At 42.6% G+C, this 21,430-nt stretch overlaps 1 protein-coding gene across 2 annotated transcripts in view; it reads left to right on the forward strand.

Moving 5' to 3' along the window:
• Positions 1-15,544: 15,544 nt before the first annotated feature.
• The window catches only part of LOC126191388 (ubiquitin-associated domain-containing protein 1), a 57,911-nt gene continuing 52,025 nt past the window's right edge, over positions 15,545-21,430 (forward strand). For both annotated transcript variants that reach the window (XM_049932245.1, XM_049932246.1), the window contains exons 1-2: positions 15,545-16,005; positions 16,077-16,237. In XM_049932245.1, coding sequence (XP_049788202.1) covers positions 15,639-16,005; positions 16,077-16,237 — 528 coding nt within the window. In that variant the 5' untranslated portion in view covers positions 15,545-15,638. The remainder of the gene's footprint in view (positions 16,006-16,076; positions 16,238-21,430) is intronic.

A 21,430-nucleotide genomic window follows, 5' to 3' on the forward strand; every position in this document is an offset into this window, starting at 1 on the left:
TTACTTTTATTTATTATTAGTTTGTTTTGGTTGAACCAGTTTACAACATTTGTTAATGCCTCAGACAGTCTTGTTTGTAGTATCTCTGCAGTCTTCCCACTGACTAATATGCTTGTGTCATCTGCAAACTGGATAGTGCTATGGTACTGGTTGGTTGATGTTAGGTCATTTATATATATAAAAAATAGGGTGGGGCCCAGTACCGAGCCCTGCGGTACTCCATATTTTACTGCTTTATAATCGGAATAGTGTCTTGTTGATTTATTTTCTTTGTGAAAATTTATTTCTACTACTTGCTTGCAGTCAGTAAGATATTATCTAAGCCAGTTGTTAGGCATACCTCTGATACCAATTCTTTCAAGCTTCTGCAGCAATAGGGTGTGGTCTATGATGTCAAAAACCTTAGAACAGATCAAGGCATATGCCAGTTACTTTTTGTCCACTATCAATTTTTTCGAGTACTTCATCCAGAAATTCATATATCGCTGTTTCTGTTGATCAGCCTCTCCGGAAGCCATGTTGGGTTGTGGATAATATTTTGCACTTTTCTAGAAAATCTAGCATCCTCTTATGAAAAAATTTTTCTAGTATTTTCGAAAATGTAGATAGCAAGTCAATAGGTCTATAATTGGCTATGTCTTCTTTCTTACCCTTTCTGAACAGTGGTTTCAGTTTCACTGTCTTTAAGCAGGAAGGAAAGACACCATTTGTTAATGAACTGTTGAAAATGTGGGCTAATGGTATTCCAATGAGGTCACCCACATTTTTAATGACATAATCTGGAATCTCATCCTCACCTGTCGAAAATTTTGTTTTTAACTCTCTAATTGATAGTATAATTTCCTTAGGGTTGGTTGGAGTAAGAAATATGGAGTTGCAGTTTCTATTTTGATTTGATGGTGTTGTAGCAGGATTTTTATTTGAAGATTTTATGTCAGAGAGTAATTTTTCACTAATATTTGCAACGTATGTACTAAAAGCATTGGCTACTTCTTCTGGATTAGTAATTTTTTTGCCATCTTGGATTACCTGGAGATTTACATTTTGGGAGGTCTCATTTCCTACTTGTTCTCTGACTATCTTCCACATGGCTTTCATTTTGTTCCTGGCCATTTTTATATGGTGATCATTTGTTGTTTTTTTAGTTTCTTTTATGACTTTGTGAAGCACTCTCTTATAATTCTTGAAATACACCAGGAATTCTTCTGTAACATTTTGTGTTTCTGAGATTTCATAAAGTCTCCTCTTTTAAGCACATGATATTTTAATGCCTTTCGTCCGCTATGTAACATTTCTTTTTCTAGTTTTTAATGTTTGGTTTTTAACTGGAGAAGAAATATTGAAATAATGGGAGAATATTTCCATGAACATGTCAAACTTTTTACATGTGTCCTCATAGTTGTCTATATCATTCCATATTTCTTTTTTTAGTAAGTGCCTGAAGTGTTCTAGGTTGTGCTTGCTAAAATTTCTACCTTTTCTTGTCTTTTTTTGTTCAGTATTTCCTGCAGTCTCTACTGGGAATTCAATAAACTGTGCATAATGATCACTGAAACCTGTATTCATATTTCCAGATTTGTGTAAATATTTATCTGTATTTATTAGTATCTGATCTATAGCATTGCTTGACGATTTGGTGACTCTGGTGGCGGATTTGATAGTTGTATGTATATTGTAGGTTTTTAATAAGGCCTCAAAGTTTAATCTGTCTTTTGAGTTCTTGTTGAAATCTATATTAAAGTCACCACATATGATGGTTGTTTTACTAACTATTTTTATATTGTTAAGTGCCTTCTCAAGATTTTCAATGAAAGTAGTTACGTTTCCATCTGGGCTTCTATATATGCAAATAACAATTATATTTAAATTTGTCATTTGTGTAGCAGAAATTTCGAAGTTTTGCTCTTCCCCTAGCTAGTTAGTGAACTTTAAATTATCGTGTTTGACGTCCTCTCTAACATATATGCATGTTCCTCCATGCATGGAGGTTTTCCTACAAAAAAAAGATGAAGGGTAAAGCCCTCTATCCTTGTGTGATGTAACATATTTTCTGATAACCAGTGCTCACTAACACATATAACTGACACTTCTTTTAGTTCATCTGATAACAATATTTCTATATCACTAATTTTATTTGATAAGGATTGTACATTTTGGTGCAGGAGCATAAATTTCGACGATGACTTATTTACTAGGTTGTTTAGGCCTACCTTATGTTCGACAGCTGCACATGACATATCATTTTTAACACTTTTACAATTGAAGTTTTCTTTCCAGAGCGATGTTTTAGAAGATGAAATCAACATTTCTCTGGAATTATGGCACTCCAACCCCAGTTCTCGATACCAGTAATATCGTACTATTTTTTTTTTTGCGAAGTAACAGACATATTTTTGTGACAATATTCACATTTGGCTTTATTAATGTATAGGTACTCCGATGTATCGATATATTACAGTGATATGGTTTTTGTGTGTATTCATTTCTGTGAGACTGACATAAACTTTGACTTATTTGTAACCGTTTTGGCGCGAATGCGCACAGAGCAGTCTTTGTTTCACTTTGCAGTATTAAGTTGTTTTTTCGCTTTGTAAAAGAATAGTCAAGTCTTGTGTTTGGTTAAAGTGGAAATTAAATATATGAAGATTGATACAAAACTGTTTTCTTGATGATGTGACAATTAAGAAGAAGTATATGTGAATTTACAAGAAGTTTAATAAAAATGTGGATCGTGAACACCAAGTCAAAAATTATTTCTACCATACCATTGTCCTGATCTGGAATTGTTTGATCATTAAGAATTTCCTGAAAAACGCATTTGTTAGGTCTTCAAATATTGTTAAAATACAGACCTGGACCTTCTAGCAGTCAAAGTGGAACCACCCTAGAACCAACAAGATGAGCCATAACAACTTCGACGAAATCTACGTGGGAATCCATTCAAGATAAGTGCCAAAATTAATGACTTTTTTACAGTGACTTTATTATTTCCATTCTGACGATACCATTCACAGTCAATAACTTTGTTGTTGCCCGATAAAGCAAACTTATGCTGTGTGAGCAACATTATTAATCTGATTTCTAACCTACTTTGCAAGTGGTGGTATTGTTAGACATGGATACAGTCGAAAAAACTGCAACTGAATTTCTTTGGGAAAAACGAGTGGTGTGCGCCTGTTGAAGCGTCTCACCAAATTTTGTGGGCAGAGCCAGGAACGGGTACTAACTCATGCTGTAGGCCATTCAATGTGTTGTCGTGGAGGATGTTCAGTTGTTTGTCATTCTCCTGCTCTTGTGCAACGATGATGTTGTCAATTTCGGAAATATGGCGGATGTCCATGGAGAACTGCGACACATACCTGAACTGCCGGGTTTGGTGTGGCATGCACTTAGTATTACTGTTCCAAAGGACGTGAGTTAGGGGCTTGTTTTCAGTGGAAATTGCGAAGGGACGAGCTTTTATCTACGGGTGGAAGTATTTTACTGCCTCGAACAGCACAAGCAACTCATGATCATAAGCATTCCATATGCACTGTGATTCTGGAAGCTTCTGCGAGAAGAACCGAGTGCCTGCCAGCTGCCACTGACGCATTGTTGAAGCGCTGCGCCTATGGCTGTCTGGGTAGTGTCCACCACCATGGCCTGCTCGGCGTGTTGCATTGAGTGGGCGAGCAACATCTCTTCTGTGGGGCTTCATTTGGGCTTAATAGAGCTTCTCTCTATTGGATTCCTCCAATTAACAGGAGTCCTTCCCTTCGAGGTATGGCTGCGAAACATCACAGTCAGGGGTTCCAGCCCTCAGCCCTGCGGCGGCGTTGGGCAGATGGCGCCGATAAAAATTTATCATGCCTAGAGAGCTACGCAAGTCTTTGTGAGTCTGTGGGCGTGTCATGTTCAAGATCGCCTGTACCTTGCACAGTAGTGGCGTGATTAAATGCCCTAGAAGCACAATTTCCGTGACACTGAACCTGCTTTTTTAGGGGGCTAATGACCATGCTGGCCTGGCTCAGGCTGTCGTTAGGTGGCGACAGTGGAATTTGGGCTACTTCGAGTAGACGAGGATGATGTCGAGGTACGCAAAACACCACGGTAAGCCTCGTAAGACGCCATCCAGGAAAAGTAGCTAGGTCTGGGCGGCTTTCCAAGCTTTCGAAAAGCCTGAAGGGCGTGATAATTTCTGTTTTCTGAACGTCTCCAGGTGTCACAGGGATCTACAGGAACGCCATTGTGAGTCAGTTTTGCTAAATATAACTGAGTTCACCAAAACGTGGCTAAAATCCTGCAGATGCAGAACCGGATACAGATCCAGCACCGTTCTTGTGTTTAAGGCACGATAGTCTCTTCATGGGCGCCACGAATTATCTCTCTTTGGTACTAAGTGCAGGGCAGAGGACAATGGGCTGCATGATGGGCGAACAATGTCCTGACGCAACATGGCCTCGAACTCAGCCTTTACTAAAGTGAGTCACTCGGGCACAAGTCGACACGGATGGCAGAGGTGGGTGGGCCTGACATAGTCACAATGTAACGGGCCGTCGAATGTTTCTCGTTCCTCGGTGCACCAGGTGGGCGAGTGACCTCTGGAAATTTTTCCAGTATATCTGTGTATGATCCAGAGGACTTCACTATTTTAACACTGAAGAAGGCTGCTGGCCATCACTGTCCTGCTATTTTCAAATTTTTTGCCAAATCGATCAGCAGGGTGTCTGCATTGTGAGCTAATAAATTGTAGTGGTCAAGAAAATCTGCATCCAGGATTGTTTTGTTGACACCAGCCACAATAAGCGTCCACGGGAATGTGCTATGATGTCCAAGGTCCAAATTTCGGTGATGAATGCCATACGTTTTTATTGTCGAATTGTTTGCTGCCAGAAGATGCAGCGCCTCAGCCTTCCAGCAGCCTCTGGGCCTGTTTGCAGCTGGCATTTAGGTGTTAGCAATGAGGCCGACACTTTGCCACGTCGTTTCCAAAGCGGTAATGATACCAGCAAAATCCACTCGGCTGCTACTCTAACGTCGTCCATCAACCGGCGATCTCGTTAATTCTCTCTGCATAACAGGTCCAGTAGAACACCGAATCTGTAGGGTGTACACGTGGTCCGTGGATTGAAGCTATATGTTCTCAAAAAACGCGTCTGTACTTTACGCCGGCTCAGTTCGCACTGCGCTGGCCCTTGTGGCCGAGCGGTTCTAGGCGCTTCAGTCCGGAACCGAACTGCTGCTACGGTCGCAGGTTCGAATCCTGCCTCGGGCATGGATGTGTGAGATGTCCTTAGGTTAGTTAGGTTCAAGTAGTTCTAAGTCTAGGGGACTGATGACCTCAGATGTTAAGTCCCATAGTGCTTCGAGCCAATTGAACTGCCGTGCATGCCACACGGTGCCACAATTTTGCCTATCGGCAGGTACGCACGGCGACGAATACCTAGCGCAGCTAACGCGGGTCAGCCGTGAGCGGCGCTGGTCCGTTCACGCATTTTTGCGACACGACTGCGACAAAGTCGCTCCTTGTTTTTGTACTCAACGTCATTAAAATACTACAAATACCTGTGCATAGCATTGATACCCAAAAAGCGAACAATTTCCACACTTAATATTCCCGTTTGTTTACTATCTACCGGCATACTTAATCTTAATACTCATGCAACTAGCGTCGCCAAAGTCGAAACAAGCAGAAAATGATTAGTTTCGCCAACGTGTTCAGCAAACGTGCGCCGCACATGCGCAATGGCTGGTAGCGCAGTTGCCTGCAACACAGGGTCGTCGTTTAAACTAGGCTAAGGTACTTTTGAACAGTGTTATTACCAATGTGTGAGCCATGGAGCTAGAAAAGAAGGGCGGTGGCACTACAGACTTACGCTGTACATTGTTTTGAAGCCAAAGTGGACGGGTCTCCGGACATTTTAAGTAGTCCAAAAACATTAACAGACTACTGTTTATGATTGCTTCTTGTCCATTATTTCCATCGTGTGCGTGCAACAACATCTTTAAATACTAAAAGTTACAGTGGCTACATGAATAATATTGTGTCAGGAAAGCAATTTCGATAGTTTTTCTGTTCTTGAATGCGTGCTTGCTCTAGTAATACGACACACTTGGCCTCGATAACGTAACTTGTTTTTTGTTGATATTTTTCGAACAAAGAAGAAGAGAAGGAAGCGATGTGAAAACCATGCTTTCATAGTCCGTTTAATTGTACTTTTATTGTATTGTATCGTTAGCAAATGAAACTGGAACTCCAAAATCAATGCTTGTTTGCTTACTAGTACTGCTTATTCGTTACATTTTCAACTGTCAGCTCGGGCACAAAGTTTTTAATGTTCACGTTTGCAAAAAAACCTACTAAATGTTATTTGCTAGTCTATAAACGTGTGCAATGAGGAAAGAAGCAAGGTGTGCTATTGCATTTTATGCATGTCAATGAAGTGAACGATTGTTGAAATGTCGCAGACACAAAACTGTGTAGAGTTATACCTCCATGCAGAATAGAATTCTCGTTTTATTAGTGTGTCAGTGCATTAATCTCAGTGTAGTTTACCCATCTTATAATTTTGAAATATTTTCTATTATGTGTCATTCAGTGTGTGGCCAGGAATAACAACTTACAAGGTAAAAAGAAAAGATATATTTTTTAAAACAAGTTCCAACATTGTGATTAAGGGAATGGTCTCAAACAGTTAAGACCCCTTAAAATGGATATTTTTCCTTAACATGTATGTGAGTAACTTTTTTTAGTAATGATAGTCTAACCAGCGTAGGATGTAGGCCTAGCTTTCCAACAGTGGCCTATTTGCTTCTTTTCCCCGAACATTTCTCTCGGTTGGTCACAGCCGTTGGATAAGCAGCTGCCCGCAGCAAATCGTATGCTCATAGCTCACTTATTTGTTACATAGTTTAATTCTTAATTTCTTTGCGTGTTTTTGGGTACGTGCATTGTTTAATTCATAAATTTCGGGCGTATTATAGTATTTGAGAGTTATAGCATCGCCTTTTTAATACCTGAATAGTGTAAAATCGCGTAGTCTCCTTCCGCCGCCGAGCAGTGTGTCAGCTGTGCGCAAGTAGCAGCATTACTGCATTTACTAGGCATCCTTGTATTTTAATAACCGTTTAAATTTTGTGTCGAATTATTTGTGCTCTCTGTAGATTAGTTCAGACGTTCTTTGCGCAACAGTTTTTAGGATGGACAGGGACTGCAACTGCTGTGTTCGGATGCGGGCTGAGTTGGCATCCCTTTGCTCCCAGCTTCAGGCAGTGTTGGCTTCGATCACACGGCTTGAGGCTGTTGCCAATGGGCATCACTGTAGGGATCCGGATGGGGGTTTGTCGGGGACGGCCAGCTCGTCCCACACATCCCCCGATCAGACTACGGCTGTGGCTGCCAGGGATACTTTGAGGCTGACCCCTCACCCGTGGTAGAGTGGGAGGTCGTCTCGATGTGTGGCAGGAGGCGAAAGACATTCCGGAGGGCTGAACGGAAGGCCTCTCCAGTTTGTCTGACGAACCGGTTTCAGGCTCTGTCTCCGGCTGATACTGATCTTTGGCTGGACATGGCTGCTTGTCCTGTTCCAGAGATTGCCCCTCAGTCTGCAAGATCCGGGCGGTCACTGAGGGTGGGCTTACTGGTAGTTGGGAGCTCCAATGTCAGGCATGTAATGGGGCCCCTTAGGGATATGGCAGCAAGAGAGGGGAAGAAAACCAATGTGCACTCCGTGTGCATACCGGGGGGAGTCATTCCAGATGTGGAGAGGGTCCTTCCGTATGTCATGAAGGGTACAGGGAGCACCCATCTGCAGGTGGTCGCTCACATCGGCACCAATGATGTGTGTCGCTATGGATCGGAGGAAATCCTCTCTGGCTTCTGGCGACTATCTCATTTGGTGAAGACTGCCAGTCTCGCTAGCGGGATGAAAGCAGAGCTCACCATCTGCAGCATCATCGACAGGACTGACTGCGGACCTTTGGTACAGAGCCGAGTGGAGGGTCTGAATCAAAGGCTGAGACGGTTGTGCGACCGTGTGGGCTTCAGATTCCTCGACTTGCGCCATAGGGTGGTGGGGTTTCGGGTTCTGCTGGATAGGTCAGGAGTCCACTACACACAGGAGGCAGCTACATGGGTAGCAGGGGTTGTGTGGCGTGGACTGGGCGGTTTTTTAGGTTAGATGGCCTCGGCAAGTACAGAAAGTGCAACAGCCTCAAAGGGTGCGGGGCAAAGTCAGGTCATGCGGGGACCAAGCAGCAATCGGTACGGTAATTGTAAACTGTCGAAGCTGCATTGGTAAAGTACCAGAACTTCAAGCCCTGATAGGAAGCACTGAAGCTGAAATCGTTATAGGTACAGAAAGCTGGCTGAAGCCAGAGATAAATTCTGCCGAAATTTTTACAAAGGCACAGACAGTGTTTAGAAAGGATAGATTGCATGCAGCCGGTGGTGGCATGTTTGTCGCTGTTAGTAGTAGTTTATCCTGTAGTGAAGTAGAAGTGGATAGTTCCTGTGAATTATTATGGGTGGAGGTTACACTCAACAACCGAGCTAGGTTAATAATGGGCTCCTTTTACCGACCTCCAGACTCAGCAGCATTAGTGGCAGAACAACTGAGAGAAAATCTGGAATACATTTGACATAAATTTTCTCAGCATGTTATAGTCTTAGGTGGAGATTCCAATTTACTAGATATAGACTGGGACACTCAGATGTTTAGGACGGGTGGTAGCGACAGAGCATCGAGTGACATTATGCTGAGTGCTCTATCCGAAAATTACCTCGAGCAATTAAACAGAGAACCGACTCGTGTAGGTAACATCTTGGACGTACTGATAACAAACAGACCCGAACTTTTCGACTCTGTAAGCGCAGAACAGGGAATCAGTGAACATAAGGCCGTTGCAGCATCCCTGAATATGGAAGTAGATACGAATATAAAAAAAGGGAGGAAGGTTTATCTGTTTAGCAAGAGTAATAGGAGGCAGATTTCAGTCTACCTAACAGACCAAAACGAAAATTTCTGTTCCGACACTGACAATGTTGAGTGTTTATGGAAAAAGTTCAAGGCAATCGTAAAATGCGTTTTAGACAGGTACGTGATGATGATGATGATGTTTGGTTTGAGGGGCGCTCAACTGCGTGGTTATCAGCGCCCGTACAATTACCCAATCTTTGCTCAGTCCAATTTCACCACTTTCCTGGACGATGATGAAATGATGAGGACAACACAAACACCCAGTCATCTCGAGGCAGGTGAAAATCCCTGACCCCGCCGGGAATCGAACCCAGGACCCCGTGCTCGGGAAGCGAAAACGCTACCGCGAGACCACGAGCGGCGGACTACAGGTACGTGCCGAGTAAAACTGTGAGGGACGGGAAAAACCCACCGTGGTTCAACAACAAAGTTAGGAAACTACTGCGAAAGCAAAGAGAGCTTCACTGCAAGTTCAAACGCAGCCAAAACCTCTCAGAAGAACAGAAGCTAAACGATGTCAAAGTTAGTGTAAGGAGCGCTATGCGTGAAGCGTTCAGTGAATTCGGAAGTAAAATTCTATGTACCGATTTGACAGAAAATCCTCGGAAGTTCTGGTCTTACGTTAAATCAGTAAGTGGCTCGAAACAGCATATCCAGACACTCCAGGATGATGATGGCATTGAAACAGAGGATGACACGCGTAAAGCGTGTAAATCCTCGCACAAACGAAAAAATGCCTGACATCGAAATAAGCGTCCAAGGAATAGAAAAGCAACTGGAATCACTCAACAGAGGAAAGTCCACTGGTCCTGACGGGATACCAATTCGGTTCTACACAGAGTACGTGAAAAAACTTGCCCCCCTTCTAACAGCCATGTACCGCAAGTCTCTAGAGGAAGGGAAAGTTCCAAATGATTGGAAAAGAGCACAGGTAGTCCCAGTCTTCAAGAAGGGTCGTCGAGAAGATGCGCGAAACTATAGGCCTATATCTCTGACGTCGATCTGTTGTAGAATTTTAGAACAGGTTTTTTGCTCGCGTATCATGTCATTTCTGGAAACCCAGAATCTACTCTGTAGGAATCAACATGGATTCTGGAAACAGCGATCGTGTGAGACCCAACTCGCTTTATTTGTTCATGAGACCCAGAAAATATTAGATACAGGCTCCCAGGTAGATGCCATTTTCCTTGACTTCCGGAAGGCGTTCGATACAGTTCCGCACTGTCACCTGATAAACAAAGTAAGAGCCTACGGGATATGAGACCAGCTGTGTGGCTGGATTGAACAGTTTTTAGCAAACAGAACACAACATGTTGTTCTCAATGGAGAGACGTCTACAGACGTTAAAGTAACCTCTCGCGTGCCACAGGGGAGTGTTATGGGACCATTGCTTTTCACAATATACGTAAATGACCTAGTAGATAGTGTTGGGAGTTCCATGTGGCTTTTCGCGGATGATGCTGTAGTATACAGAGAAGTTGCAGCATTAGAAAATTGCAGAGAAATGCAGGAAGATCTGCAGCGGATACACACTTGGTGCAGGGAGTGGCAACTGACCCTTAACATAGACAAATGTAATGTATTGCGAATACATAGAAAGAAGTATCCCTTATTGTATGATTATATGATAGCGGAACAAACACTGGTAGCAGTAACTTCTGTAAAATATCTGGAACGATTTGAAGTGGAATGATCATATAAAATTAATTGTTGGTAAGGTGGGTACCAGGTTGAGATTCATTGGGAGAGTCCTTAGAAAATGTAGTCCATCAACAAAGGAGGTGGCTTACAAAACACTCGTTCGACCTATACTTGAGTATTGCTCATCAGTGTGGGATCCATACCAGGTCAGGTTGACAGAGATAGAGAAGATCCAAAGAAGAGCGGCGCGTTTTGTCACAGGGTTATTTGGTAAGCGTGATAGCGTCACGGAGATGTTTAGCAAACTCAAGTGGCAGACTTTGCAAGAGAGGCGCTCTGCATCGCAGTGTAGCTTGTTCGCCAGGTTTCGAGAGGGTGCGTTTCTGGATGAGGTGTCGAATATATTGCTTCCCCCTACTTATACATCCCAAGGAGATCACGAATGTAAAATTAGAGAGATTCGAGCGTGCACAGAGTCTTTCCAGCAGTCGTTCTTCCTGTGAACCATACACGACTGGAACAGGAAGGGAAGGTAATGACAGTGGCACGTAAAGTGCCCTCCGCCACACACCGTTGGTGGCTTGCGGAGTATAAATGTAGATGTAGATGTAACTCTGTCAGTTTTTCAGGAATAATCAGGCAAAGAACAACTAGAATGTACATATACTTTGATCATCCGCTTGATTTTACTTTTGGATTTCATTTTGAGGTTTTCAAAGTGTTTAAGGTTACACCATGATTTGTGATATACCAATAGTTAGTTACTTACTTTTATGTACCATATATCATTAGCTCGATAAATCGTAATGATATGGAATGAGTCAATATACACTCCTGGAAATTGAAATAAGAACACCATGAATTCATTGTCCCAGGAAGGGGAAACTTTATTGACACATTCCTGGGGTCAGATACATCACATGATCACACTGACAGAACCACAGGCACATAGACACAGGCAACAGAGCATGCACAATGTCGGCACTAGTACAGTGTATATCCACCTTTCGCAGCAATGCAGGCTGCTATTCTCCCATGGAGACGATCGTAGAGATGCTGGATGTAGTCCTGTGGAACGGCTTGCCATGCCATTTCCACCTGGCGCCTCAGTTGGACCAGCGTTCGTGCTGGACGTGCAGACCGCGTGAGACGACGCTTCATCCAGTCCCAAACATGCTCAATGGGGGACAGATCCGGAGATCTTGCTGGCCAGGGTAGTTGACTTACACCTTCTAGAGCACGTTGGGTGGCACGGGATACATGCGGACGTGCATTGTCCTGTTGGAACAGCAAGTTCCCTTGCCGGTCTAGGAATGGTAGAACAATGGGTTCGATGACGGTTTGGATGTACCGTGCACTATTCAGTGTCCCCTCGACGATCACCAGTGGTGTACGGCCAGTGTAGGAGATCGCTCCCCACACCATGATGCCGGGTGTTGGCCCTGTGTGCCTCGGTCGTATGCAGTCCTGATTGTGGCGCTCACCTGCACGGCGCCAAACACGCATACGACCATCATCGTCACCAAGGCGGAAGCGACTCTCATCGCTGAAGACGACACGTCTCCATTCGTCCCTCCATTCACGCCTGTCGCGACACCACTGGAGGCGGGCTGCACGATGTTGGGGCGTGAGCGGAAGACGGCCTAACGGTGTGCGGGACCGTAGCCCAGCTTCATGGAGACGGTTGCGAATGGTCCTCGCCGATACCCCAGGAGCAACAGTGTCCCTAATTTGCTGGGAAGTGGCGGTGCGGTCCCCTACGGCACTGCGTAGGATCCTACGGTCTTGGCGTGCATCCGTGCATCGCTGCGGTCCGGTCCCAGATCGACGGGCACGTGCACCTTCCGCCGACCACTGGCGACAACATCGATGTACTGTGGACACCTCACGCCCCACGTGTTGAGCAATTCGGCGGTACGTCCACCCGGCCTCCCGCATGCCCACTATACACCCTCGCTCAAAGTCCGTCAACTGCACATACGGTTCACGTCCACGCTGTCGCGGCATGCTACCAGTGTTAAAGACTGCGATGGAGCTCCGTATGCCACGGCAAACTGGCTGACACTGACGGCGGCGGTGCACAAATGCTGCGCAGCTAGCGCCATTCGACGGCCAACACCGCGGTTCCTGGTGTGTCCGCTGTGCCGTGCGTGTGATCATTGTTTGTACAGCCCTCTCGCAATGTCCGGAGCAAGTATGGTGGGTCTGACACACCGGTGTCAATGTGTTCTATTTTCCATTTCCAGGAGTGTATATTGACATCAATTTCTTTTTGTAAATATGCCTCCACACTGATCGTTTATTAGTTTTTACGTTTTTTAATTAAAGATGGACAGATGTTAGTTGGTAGGAATTCCCACTCTTCACCATTTACACATTATAGTAATAGATAATCTTCTGTGGAATGGGAGTAGTTATCAAAGAGACACGTTTTCAGTTTAGTTTCAAATTTTACTTTATATCAATGAGCAAGTGATCAAAACTTTCGGTTTCAGCATTGTGAATCCCTGTTTGTTCTACAGTCGACTTTAATGTAGCACAATGAATGTCTTTTTTTTTCTTCTGGTATAGTTGTTATGTACATCATTGTTCGTGTCGAATTTCAGTGGATTATTTACAACAAACTTCATTAGTGGATAGCTATACTGTGAAACGGATAGATTGTTACTCACACGCCAAGCACAAGGCCGGCATGACGGAAAGGGTGTTCACATAAATTTTCAGCCAAAGCCTTCTTCTGAAAGGAAGCACAGCATACATCCATATTCATACAATCAAGCAAACAAAACTTGCATATACATGACCTCAGTTTCCGACTGTTCTAGACAGAATCTTTTTTAAAGGGAGAGGAAATGTGAACAATGAGTAATAATTAGCGACGAGAGGAATTTAGGGCACCAGACGCTGCCCAACAATTAGCTGGTAATGTAGCCATGTATTTTGTGGGGACTACACCGTTGATACAGTGTGGCTTGGATGTTGGAGCATTTGCGATTTGAAAGTTCAAAAAATGTTCAAATGTGTGTGAAATTTTATGGATCTTAACTGCTAAGGTCATCAGTGCCTAAGCTTACACACTAATTAACCTAAATTATCCTAAGGACAAACACACCCATCCATGCCCGAGTGAGGACTCGAACCTCCGCCGGGACCAGCCACACAGTCCATGACTGCAGCGCCTTTGACCGCTCGGCTAATCCCGCGCGGCCGACTTGTGACAATGAGTGAAAGAACGCACACTGAGAAAAGTGAAGCAGATCTAAAGTCAAATGACAGGAATGAAACAATTACAATAAAAGTAAACAGTGCAGCAATAATTCATGTATACAAAAGAAAATATTGTTTGCATTATTCCACTTACAAATGAAATTTGATTCCTTTAAACTTTAGATTACGCTTGGATCGCTTAGTACACCCAGAAACAACTACGTCTCCTCACAATCGAAATATCCAATACTGACGAAACTGGGCACAGGAACGTCATAGTGACATCACGGGTAAGTATCACTGTGTGGAACTATGCAGCTACGAATGCGGTGAACATAGTGTTTTGGGCTGGTTCAATGGCGGACATTGGCTTCAAGTTTGTCACGTAATGACACCTCCCTTTTTTTAACTCTATGGTGTCAAAGAATGTTTTTTCCACAAATATAAGAATAAATATAAGAACACTGGAAAATCCAGGCTGGAATGTAACAATATTATGAAAAGGAAAGTTGCCACTCACCACATAGCGGAGATGCTAAGTCGCAGGTAGGCACAACAAAAAGATTTTAAAAAATAAAGCTTTCGACTATTAAGGCCTTTGTCAACAATAGACACACACAAACACGTGCGCGCGCGCGTGCAAACGCAACACACACAGCACTGCAGCCTCTGGCAACTGAAACCACACTGCAAGCAGCAGCACCAATGCCTGAAGGGAGTGGCGACAGGTTGGTGGTAAGGAGGAGGCTGGGATGGGGAGGGGGAGGGATAGTATGGTGGGGTTGGCGGACAGTGAAGTGCTGCAAGTTAGACGGCGACAGGGTAGAGGTGTGGAGGGGGGGGGGGGGGAGTATCGGATAAGGAGAGAAGGAAAAAGACAGGATGTGATGGTGGAACGACGGCTGTGTAGAGCTGGAATGGGAATGGGGCAAGGGCTGGATGGTTGAGAACAGTGACTAACGGAGGTAGAGGCCAGGAGGGTTACAGGAACGTAGGATGTATTGCAGGGAAGTCCCCATCTGCGCAATTCAGAAAAGCTGGCGTTTTTGGTAAGGATCCGTATGGTACGGGGATGGACCAGTCATTGAAATGAAGGTTGACATGTTTGGCAGCGTGCTCTGCAACAGTGTGGTCCACTTGTTTCTCGGATACAGTTTGTCAGTGGCCATTCATGCGACAGACAGCTTGTTGGTTATCATGCCCACATAGAAGGCAGCACAGCGCTTGCAGCTTAGCTTGTAGATCACATGACTGGTTTCACAGGTAGCCCTGCCTGATCTGGACACTGAAATCAAGTATTTGTAACTATATGGACATAGCCTGTTATTTTGATGGATGCGTGAGTGCCGCGCAGTTATCTATGTAAACAAATGCTTGGCAGTATTGACTGTTATTAAAATGACTGCAGAATACTAGTAATCGGGTATTACGATACCCGCTAGTACTCATTAATGTGTTATTTGCTGTAAGTCATTTTTTTTCTACTTCTCGCGGAGAATAATGTATGGAGGACCATTGTTAAGTAGGATCACTGGGGCCATTAAGTTTATCGAAATAACATGAAAGAAGATGCTTTATTTAAAAAAATAAAAACCAACGAAAACGGCATACAAATAGCGCGACTTTCAATAGTTTGGAATCATGCTACAATTATTTACTTGCATGTAAAGGGCCTGCGCTAGAATTTTCTTTTACCTAATAGTTTCAATGGAAGACATTCCACCTCGTTGTACATGTTAGTTTCGTGAGTATGATGATGTTTGGCATATTGACCAAGGTTTGATAAGCGAACTTCATGTGAAAACAAGAAATTAATATGTATAAATTGCTTTCATGCTGCCTTGGGTGCAAGAGAAAATTTCAGGAGGTCGCCAAAGGCTGATGAGCATCTTCAGCAGGCGTCTCGATAGTGACATACGGCTTTCTTCACAAAATAAAGAAACTATGTTTGTCTCGGAGGGTAATGGTTTGTGCGGCGAAATGATTGAGGTTACTGTCATTAGCCCTGAAGGCGATAAGCTAACAGTAGATGCAACAGCTGATTGCACAGTAGAAAAATTGAAGACAATGGCAGTCAGTCGCTTTTACAATTCAACAGATTTATCTAAGGTAGCCCAAAATTATAAACTCGTTTCGGTGTCAGGAAGAAAACCATTAAACGATAACAATGCTATTAATCAAGAGGATATTAAGACCAATGGTATATATATATGTTTTTATGGTAGATTAAATGAAATAAATAAGCTCCCGGTAACTCGTTTCCTTTTGTAGATCAGGTACTTTTAATGAAGCGACGGCGACCACCGGTAAAGGAGCAGATTTCTGTGGACAACTTAAAAGCTCCTACTGTTGAGGAGATTCAAGAAGCAACAAGTAAACTGGATACAAAGAACACAACAAAGCAGCAGCCTCAGCTTGGTTGTTCACTAGACGTAAGTTTACGACAATGTTTTTGGGTCTCGGGATGTGTTAGTATTTGCCCTAGAAAGAATTGTATTTGAAGTTAGAGCTATGTAGTGCTTATCCCCTCCTCTTCCCTTTGCCTTTTGCATAGTAAATGTATGTTTTACCATAAAATGTTATGCCAGCTAATCTGCAAAATCTTGTTTTTGGATACTTTAATGTTGATTCTCTATCAGGCGTAGAGCTACTGATGGTTTTCACCAAGAGTTCTTAATGCCCAACTTTGGATTATTTCCACACTAAAATTCCTGTGATGACTGAAGGAGAGTGCTGCAGCTACTGACAGTTTGTTTTTGTACTTAACTATCTGAAATGAGTTAGTGTCTGATCAAAATTGTAAAATATTAACTTCAAAATATACTCATCTCATTGGTAACAGTCATAGAAGAAAAACATTCTATCATGGTGTTAGAGACAAACAACGAGAAGAATGCTGGAGATAGGGTTACCACATTCTGAAACTCCGAAATGAGGATACTCTCAAAGGGATTGATCGACACCCTTTAAGGATGGTTCTAGTTCAGATCTCGACTTGATGATGATGATGATAGAATTTTATTGTCACTCACCTCGTTACGGCAATAGAGAAAGTCAAGAGCAAATGAAGAAAACACACTTTACAAAGTAGTGCTTTCATCTTCAAAAAATTCATGTTGTTGTTGTGGTCTTCAGTCCTGAGACTGGTTTGATGCAGCTCTCCATGCTACTCTATCCTGTGCAAGCTTCTTCATCTCCCAGTACCTACTGCAACCTACATCCTTCTGAATCTGCTTAGTGTATTCATCTCTTGGTCTCCCCCTACGATTTTTACCCTCCACGCTGCCCTCCAATACTAAATTGGTGATCCCTTGATGCCTCGGAACATGTCCTACCAACCGATCCCTTCTTCTGGTCAAGTTGTGCCACAAACTTCTCTTCTCCCCAATCCTATTCAATACTTCCTCATTAGTTATGTGATCTACCCATCTAATCTTCAGCATTCTTCTGTAGCACCACATTTCGAAAGCTTCTATTCTCTTCTTGTCCAAACTATTTACCGTCCATGTTTCACTTCCATACATGGCTACACTCCATACAAATACTTTCAGAAATGACTTCCTGACACTTAAATCTATACTCGATGTTAACAAATTTCTCTTCTTCAGAAATGCTTTCCTTGGCATTGCCAGTCTACATTTTATATCCTCTCTACTTCGACCATCATCAGTTATTTTGCTTCCCAAATAGCAAAACTCCTTTACTACTTTAAGTGTCTCATTTCCTAATCTAATACCCTCAACATCAACCGACTTAATTCGACTACATTCCATTATCCTCGTTTTGCTTTTGTTGATGTTCATCTTATATCCTCCCTTCAAGACACCATCCATTCCATTCAACTGCTCTTCCAAGTCCTTTGCTGTCTCTGACAGAATTACAATGTCATCGGCGAACCTCAAAGTTTTTATTTCTTCTCCATGGATTTTAATACCTACTCCGAATTTTTCTTTTGTTTCCTTTACTGCTTGCTCAATATACAGATTGAATAACATCGGGGAGAGGCTACAACCCTGTCTTACTCCCTTCCCAACCACTGCTTCCCTTTCATGTCCCTCGACTCTTATAACTGCCATCTGGTTTCTGTACAAATTGTAAATAGCCTTTCGCTCCCTGTATTTTACCCCTGCCACCTTTAGAATTTGAAAGAGAGTATTCCAGTCAACATTGTCAAAAGCTTTCTCTAAGTCTACAAATGCTAGGAATTTAGGTTTGCCTTTCCTTAATCTATTTTCTAAGATAAGTCGTAAGGTCAGTATTGCCTCACGTGTTCCAGTATTTCTACGGAATCCAAACTGATCTTTCCCGAGGTCGGCTTCTACTAGTTTTTCCATTCGTCTGTAAAGAATTCGTGTTAGTATTTTGCAGCTGTGGCTTATTAAACTGATTGTTCGGTAATTTTCACATCTGTCAACAACTGCTTTCTTTGGGATTGGAATTATTATATTCTTCTTGAAGTCTGAGGGTATTTCGCCTGTTTCATACATCTTGCTCACCAGATGGTAGAGTTTTGTCAGGACTGGCTCTCCCAAGGCCATCAGTAGTTCCAATGGAATGTTGTCTACTCCGGGGGCCTTGTTTCGACTCAGGTCTTTCAGTGCTCTGTCAAACTCTTCACGCAGTATCGTATCTTCCATTTCATCTTCATCTACATTCCATAATATTGTCCCCAAGTGCATCGCCCTTGTATAGACCCTCTATATACTCCTTCCACCTTTCTGCTTTCCCTTCTTTGCTTAGAACTGGGTTTCCATCTGAGCTCTTGATGTTCATACAAGTGGTTCTCTGATCTCCAAAGGTCTCTTTAATGTTCCTGTAGGCAGTATCTATCTTACCCCTAGTGAGATAAGCCTCTACATCCTTACATTTGTCCTCTAGCCATCCCTGCTTAGCCATTTTGCACTTCCTGTCGATCTCATTTTTGAGACGTTTGTATTCCTTTTTTGCCTGCTTCATTTACTGCATTTTTATATTTTCTCCTTTCATCAATTAAATTCAATATTTCTTCTGTTACCCAAGGATTTCTACTAGCCCTCGTCTTTTTACCTACTTGATCCTCTGCTGCCTTCACTACTTCATCCCTCAAAGCTACCCATTCTAAATTCATCAACAGTGTAAAAAGTATTGTTTACTAATACCTTATACAATTTGGCTTTAAAAATATTTACAGGTAATTCTTTAAAATCTTTGCTTAGTCTGCTAAACATCCTAAGTACAAGGACTAAGTAGGAGTTCTGTGATTTACATTGTGTATGATGTGGCATGCCTACACATGTTCCATTTCTAGTATTATAGCTCTGAATATCACTTCTCGATACAAATTTAGAAACATTGTTTCTGATGTACAACAGAACATTATAAATGAATGGGTTCACTACCGTCAGACATTGCAATTTAACGAACATAAGTTTACAGTATTGTGATTTACCGGAGTCAGTAGTTATTAATACTTTCTTCTGGAAAAGTAAAACGTCATTTATGTAACAACTAGTACACTACAATATAATTCCATATGATTAATACTGATTATACACCAGTATATTTGTGATGTGTGTTTCCTGGTTCAATTTGTTGTCAATGGTAGCACCTAAAAATTTTAACGGTTTCTAATTCATGGTGGTTAGGGACCTCCTTCAAGTAAAGTTCCTGTGTTTCATTTTCATTTAGCAAGAAATCATTCACTTTAAACCATAATGAATATCGAGCAAGGGTATTTTCGGTCAATGTTTTCAGTGTGGCTAGATCTTAGCTTTTATTTAGAAGAGTTGTATCATCGGTGTACAATATTGCTTGAGAATATATGAATAAAGGCAGATCACTTATCATTAACAGAAACAATAAAGGTCTGAGCACTGACCCTTGTGGCACTCCAGACCTAACATAAACCAAATTTAATTTCTCTCTACCTATGCACACAACTTGCTATCGGTTCTATACGAAAGATGTAAACATATTTGTACTGTTGCAATCAAAACCGTAATAATAGATGCTAGTGATAGAATGTTATTCAATGAAAATAATCAGTTTTTGAAAATATAATGTAATTGGATACATAAAAAATCTACTCACCAAGCAGTGACAGGAGAACCCTGATACAAAAGGTATTGAAATTTGCAGTGGCTCCTCTTACTGGCAGTAGGGTTGAAGGGAAAGGAAGAGGGGTGAAAGAAAATGACGGGTGAGGTTTAGAAAAAAAGGGTAGAGTTCGGAAAAGTCATCCAGAACCCTGGGTCAGGGGAGACATATCAGACAGGATGAGAAGGAAAGACTGATTCTTGGGGACTGCACCAAATGAGACTGCATCAAATCAGGTGCAAACACAATCAATCAATCAATCAATCAATCAGTCTTTCGTTCTCATCCTGTCCAGTAAGTCTCCCCTGATCCTGGAATCTGGGCGATTTTTATGAAGTCTACCCCTTTTCCTAAACCTCACCAGTCCTTTCACTTTACCCCTCTTCCTTCCCCTTCGATCCTTCTGCCAGGAGGAGGAGCCAATGGCTCCGAAAACTTGTGAATTTCAATAACTTTTGTACATGAGTTCTCCTGCCACTGCTTGATGAGTAAATTTTGTGTGTATATGTACACACACACACACACACACACACACACACACACACACACACACACACACACACACACACACACACACACACAAGTAGGTTACAGTACGCTTGTTCGCCCACTGCTTGAATACTGCTCAGCAGTGTGGGATCCGTACCAGATAGGGTTGATACAAGACATAGAGAAGATCCAACGGAGAGCAGCGCGCTTCGTTACAGGATCATTTAGTAATCGCGAAAGCGTTACGGAGATGATAGATAAACTCCAGTGGAAGACTCTGCAGGAGAGACGCTCAGTAGCTCGGTACGGGCTTTTGTCAAAGTTTCGAGAACATACCTTCACCGAAGAGTCAAGCAGTATATTGCTCCCTCCTACGTATATCTCGCGAAGAGACCATGAGGATAAAATCAGAGAGATTAGAGCCCACACAGAGGCATACCGACAATCCTTCTTTCCACGAACAATACGAGACTGGAATAGAAGGGAGAACCGATAGAGGTACTGAAGGTACCCTCCGCCACACACCGTCAGGTGGCTTGCGGAGTATGGATGTAGATGTAGATGTAGACACACAAACAAGAAATATTTTTTTGCCCTATCTCTTGCCTGTAGCGTAGCCCAGATAATCAGTACTAGATTGGGATGGTTTTTGGTTTTAAGTGAGAAAGTACGATTGCTGTAAGACAGTGATTGTAATGTTCCTATTAAGATCCAGACAAATTCCTTTAGGACTGCCAAATGGAACATTATTAGCTCCGTTTTATGTTATCAAGTGGCTGCATTCCATATTAAACAAAATATTCATGTCAAGCATATCTACATTACTTTAGAGCCCTTGAGTACTTTTTGCTGGACTGGATCTTGTTTAAAATTTCCTTTTGTTGACACAAATTAAATTTTACCATTGTTCGTAGATTCAACTGTTAGTCTGTTTCTCTCCTTTTTCCACTGTGCATGTATTAAGGAGATATCCTCTAAACAGAAGCATTATGCACTGGAACTGCAAATAAGAACTGCACATTTGATTCGTAAATTGTTCTTCTCTACTACATAACTCAATG

The sequence above is a fragment of the Schistocerca cancellata genome, chromosome 6 (assembly GCF_023864275.1).
Source record: "Schistocerca cancellata isolate TAMUIC-IGC-003103 chromosome 6, iqSchCanc2.1, whole genome shotgun sequence".
NCBI classification, from domain to species: Eukaryota; Metazoa; Arthropoda; class Insecta; order Orthoptera; family Acrididae; genus Schistocerca; species Schistocerca cancellata.